The sequence below is a fragment of the Cryptotermes secundus genome, unplaced genomic scaffold (genome assembly GCF_002891405.2).
Source record: "Cryptotermes secundus unplaced genomic scaffold, Csec_1.0 scaffold5257, whole genome shotgun sequence".
Classification (NCBI taxonomy): Eukaryota; Metazoa; Arthropoda; class Insecta; order Blattodea; family Kalotermitidae; genus Cryptotermes; species Cryptotermes secundus.
Genome location: NW_019718727.1, coordinates 10,764 through 16,379, shown reverse-complemented (window position 1 = coordinate 16,379; position 5,616 = coordinate 10,764). Strand labels below are relative to the sequence as shown.

Below are 5,616 nucleotides of genomic sequence, written 5' to 3'. Positions count from 1 at the left end.
GGCAGAATGTTCTTTGCTGATACAAACAAAATTAATTCCATCTATTTATCATAAAAATTGAATTAGATACACCATTTTTAACACAATGCTTAAAATTGTTTAGGCGCACTAACAGAAACAGACATTTAAACGCAGAGTAACGACGGGCATTTAAACGCGCACCAGCAGCGGGCATTTAAATAAACTCCGGCCAGCTCAAGCTTACCACTATTTCAGAAGTCCGGCGTTTAAAGGTTAATTGTTGCATATGAGAGGCAGAGGGATGTTTTGTTTTCAGTATCATTAAACAGTGAACCACTTAAAAGAGGTTATGTTTTTGGATACATGTTAATTGATAATTCTTATGAACGGAATCATAGCCCCCTCAATATTTGAACACAGCTGTTGAGTCACATTTTTCAATATTTCATTAAAAAGAATTCTGCCTAATGTCATTATTTTCTTTAGTTACAAATATGCATATATTGATAACATTTGTACCGTCATTCCAATTTATGAGCAAGTTATGATTTTGAGAGTACAGTCATGTGGGTCGCAATGGCATGTAGTTAGAAAAAACTCAATGATTTGGAGGGACATACCACCTCCATCTTCAGGGCTAAAGAGCAGAACTTAGGTTGACATCCACAGTTTTCTGATTTCTTGCTTGGCCTTCTCTTTGGTCATGATTGTGGAGGTGATATTTTACTCCAAAACATCGGGCCTTCTCCAGACTACATGACACCAAAGCCCAGATTACCACCCTCCTTTGTCATTACGAGAACCTTAAATCCAGTTTACATTAATAAAAAATGATAGACCTGGTAAATTCTCCACACAATTAACAATATGTTGAAGAACTATAATGTTTTATTTTATGACCTACACAATGTATGTTTTTTGTAAAAAATTCAATAGACCATTTTATAACTCTTTTACTGACTGAATTTCCAATTTGTACTAATCCTCACTATTAAGCACAATAGACCACTGTAGGTCGCGGTGCAAGGGTCAAGAAGGCCCATCCGTTATACATTCATTATACATTCAATCCTCAATATTAAGTAATGTTAAGTTTTTGTCTCAGTTCAATCTCTAGAATTTTTTTGTATGTGTGACAGCAGGTATTTTTTTTATATTAATGAAAGCATACACTGCTTCATTTTTTCAATTTAGAATACCTACTCAGAACAAATTCTAAGACCTCAGAATAAATGTCTGAAAGTTATTACAGGACTTCAGTATATGTAAACTACATCTTATCATGTAAGGAGCTACTTCAAATTTGTCCTCCTCATATGTCATATGTGTCAAAACAGGTGAAGTTACCTGACCAAGAAGACATCCTGCAAACATCAGGTTAAGCCAATGGGCTAATAAAAGTTCTAAGATTAATTTACACACATATAGCCATTGTATGTTTATCCACTCTGTACTACTTAAGTGTATTAGTATAATGGTGGGCATACTATTGGGAGTGGGTAACTGCCCCTCCATGGCCTTTATTTCTGATGGCTGTGAAACCAAAAACCTGAACGAGTTACAATTAATTTACATAATTTCAGAAGTATTATAAAATTTGCTATTTCATGAATTTTGAATAAGCATATCACAGCTATCATGGCTGACACGGAAGTCTATTTTTCTGAGTACAGAAAATATCTGTCTTATGCAAATTGATGATGATTTTATACAATAAATTTCTAAATTTTTAGCTCATAGAATCTCTGTCACACCTGAGTATTATCCTTATATAATAATCTAGTAATTGTCAGAACTATATTGATTTTGAGTCATAAAACATACTTCTGGAATTTGAAATAAATTAAGTCGTGTCTATTCCGTTCGGAGTACTTGTTCTCGCCATCTGGTTGTCAGATGCATTTGCAGTCTGTGATGGAGATTATTTCCTTAATCTGACGATCCTTAGTGGTATAGCGGTGTACTTTATGATGTGATGGGGTGCATAAAGACTGCTTGCCATAGAGTCCTGATAGGCATTTACTGGGGTCTGCATGATCCCTATACAGACACTTTTGTATCTGTGCCCCAGGGCATGACCCCGTACACCGACCAACATCAACTTCCTGTTAATAGTACAGACCAATAAGTGACAAAATAAAGCATCATGTGTAAAAAGTAAGTAAAGTAAAGGTATCCCTGTAACAGGCCGTGAAGGCCCATACGGTTGTGAGATGTTGAGGGTCCCACATTTTCTAGACAGTTGGCTCAAAGATGGCGGTAAGGTTGTGAGCCTTACATGCCGGCCGCGCTTTACTCCCCAGGAAAATTGTTTAATTAATTCCTGGTACTCATTTATGTTAGAGGCTGAGTCGACCCCAGGGCCATAGTGCGGCTGGAAGGATTAGGTCAATTGGAAAAAAATCCACTGACCTCATCAGGACTTGAACCTGCGACCTTCTGGCTTGTAGCATAGTGCCTCAACCAACTACGCTACCGCATGCCCCCAAATCAAATGGAATGTTGTACATCATCAACAGAAACCTTCAGATTAAACGGAACAGAAATGGTTCTTGGGGGATTTAAGGCTTCTGTGGTGATGACAAAGAACCTGATAGGCAGCTGAGTAACTTGCAAAACATATGAGAGATCTCACAGCACAGAGTTAGTTAATTACTGTATCAACCTGGATATAAGGTGAGTCCCCTCCACCCCACAAACACTGCTTCCTAGGTAAGGGGTCACCTTACTTCCGGGTCCTTATGAAGAAAATGAGGAGTTCTAGTTACTGATTCAAATGAGATTTATGAAAATAACTAGAATTATGTGTAATTAGTACATTTTTAATTTATTATCTCTTAATAGTATAGATTTTACTTTTTTTTGCTAGCAACCCTCAGAAATAAATGACAGATTAATTTTTGTAAAAAAAAAATTTTATTCTGATTTTCTCGTTGGAAAATAGGGGCCACCTTCAGGCCTATACAGTGTCTGGTTGGCTGGTTGGTTGGTTGGTTGGTTGGCTACTGTGAGCACTGCATGCAAACGTGGGTAACAAGGAATTTTTCTCTGGGGTGGCCGTTTCACAACAGTGACAAAGAATGCAAAGAGAATAACAGGTTTTGGATGAAATTTCTACGTTTCTTCGCTTATAACCGATATTAATACGAGATATTTCGTCCCATCATAGAAGGGTTAACAAAGAATGTGCAACTGTTAAAATAAAAAATGCAGTTGTCAGGTTTTGGAAATCATTTATGTAATTATTAGGACAATTAATTCATGGAAGTCTGGAATAGGCGGGACGTGTATTAAGCATGGGAGAGATGAAAGATGCACACAATATCGTAGTTGGAAGACGTGGATGGAAGAAAGTATTCGTAAGAACTCGTCATATATGGGAGGCTTCTATTTAATTGGGCATTAAAGAAATGGATTATAAGAGTGTGAACTTTATTCATCTGGCTCAGCATTTGGCTTTTTGAGGATAGTTTTCGTAAAAGAAGAGAATTACCTGGCAAACGAGTGTCGCCGTGCATATTAGGCAACTTCTCCACCAAATTTGTTATGCGGGGAAACATATAATGCAGGCTTTTTTAGTTGAGCAATGAGGCTCATGTCTATAGGTTATCTGAAACGACAGGGCCTTTGCCTTACTTAAAAAGTATCCCTAAATAAAAAATTCAGTTATTATGTGTTATATGATCCAAGTGCACAAGATACTAAACAACGAATTCCAACCGAGTGAAAGTTATTTGTATGACTGTAACGTAAATACGTACGTATTAGTTTCTGGATGTATAGCTCCACTCAGTCTTAACATGAGCACGAAACAAGGAGGTGTCGCGCTTTGCTAAAATATTAACTTAAATGTTTATAATATTTGTAAATGCTCTGGTGGCTTGAATCATAACTCTTTAACAGTCTATGATTAAAAATAACTTATTGATTTTTAATACTTTAAACGATTAATACTCTGATATTTGAAATCCCTCTATTGGTTTTATTATAAGACAATAGAATTATAACACAACAGGAGATACAAAGGACTAAGCTATCCCTGTAACAGGCCGTGGAGGCCCATAGGGTTGTGAGATGTCGAGGCTCCCACATTTTTTAGTCATTTGGCTCACAGATGGCAGTGAGGTTGTCAGTCTTAACATCCCGGCCGCCCTTTCCCCCCCACCCCAGGAAGATTCTTGGTACTCATTTCTGTTAAGAGACCGAGTCGACCTCAGGGATATACTGTGGCTGGAAGGATGAAGTACGTTAAAAAATCTAATTACCTCATCGAGAATCGAACCCGCTACCGTCCGGTTTGTAGCATAGTTCCTCACCCATTACCTTACCGCGTGTACCTACAATATGAGATAAAATATTGGAAGACAGTTCTGAGCCCTGAGCTCCGGGAAACTTACCCTGTACCTCCTATGTTATAACGAATTCGACTTAACGATTTTTCTATTTACGACCCGTTCACAGGAAAGCGTTAAGTCGTAGATCCGAGGCATGACTTTAAATTAACGTTAAGAGGGCATTACGTTAAAACGAATGTATGTTCATCCGCGCAAAGGAAAATGAGGAGGGTAGGTGTAATAATCGTGCCTGTCACGGAAAAATTCATATAATTGCGGTGTTTGCAAAATAATATTTTTCTTGCAGAGGAAGTATAAGATACTGACGCTTTAAAAACCTGAGATAGGTGTACCAGAACGTGGGGAGAAACCAACGAAATTCCGTTCAGAATACATATTCTCTTTGATGAGATTCAAAGAAGCTATTTCCTGTACTAACTTCATATATCTGAGTCCTCCTTGATAATCTACCAGTCGCTCAGCTACTCAGGAATTTTGTAACCTTAATGGAACCCGAAGTTTCATTATCGTGTTCACAAGAAACCGCTACTGGTCCCTATCCAGAGCCAGATTAAGCCAGTCCCCAAAACACCATTATAACTCTAAGATCCATTTTAACATTATGGCCTCACCTACGTCTACATCTTCCAAATTGGCTCTTTCCTTCTGTCTCTCCGACCAAAATCCTCTATGCATTCCTATTCGTTGCCCAAGTCATCCTCCTCCATTTGATTATTCTAATTACGAGTATATTTGGCAAAGAGTATAAGTTATCTTATCTTTAATCCTCGTTGTGTCCAGATATTCTCCTCAGCGCCATGTTCTCAGACACCCTCAAATCTATGTCCTTTCCTTAATATCCGAGGCTACGTTTCATGCCCATAAAAACCACAGGCAAAGTTATAGTTTGCATATTTTAATGTTTACAGATTAAAGAACCAAAAGTCTTGAACTGAATGGTAGCAAGCATTGCCCTTGAATCTGCTCTTAATATCCTCATGAATCACGTTATTATCTGTTACTCTACTTCCCAAATATCTGAACTGTGCCGCATTTTCTAAGTACCTGTTATCTATCTTAATGCTGTGATTTTGCCCAGTTTTCTGATTACGTGGTGAGACATCAACATATACTTAATTTTCTGTGTTTTAGTCTAGAGTCTAGAGGTTAGTCTAGACTCTAGACTAACCTCTTTACTAGCGTCAGAGCTTTTGTACGTATTTTCCTCTATGATACCGTATTTACGCATGTATAGGCCGCAGCACAATTTTCAGACAGAAATTATAGAAAAATAATTTTCTTGGAATATTAGGAGTCGAAA

At 37.7% G+C, this 5,616-nt stretch overlaps 1 protein-coding gene across 1 annotated transcript in view; it reads right to left on the bottom strand.

Annotated features, from left to right (window-relative positions):
* Nucleotides 1–234: 234 nt before the first annotated feature.
* Nucleotides 235–5,616, bottom strand: part of LOC111864143 — an 11,896-nt gene continuing 6,514 nt past the window's right edge. The window contains exon 3 of the mRNA XM_023851198.2: nucleotides 235–2,066. Coding sequence (XP_023706966.1) covers nucleotides 1,854–2,066 — 213 coding nt within the window. The 3' untranslated portion in view covers nucleotides 235–1,853. The remainder of the gene's footprint in view (nucleotides 2,067–5,616) is intronic.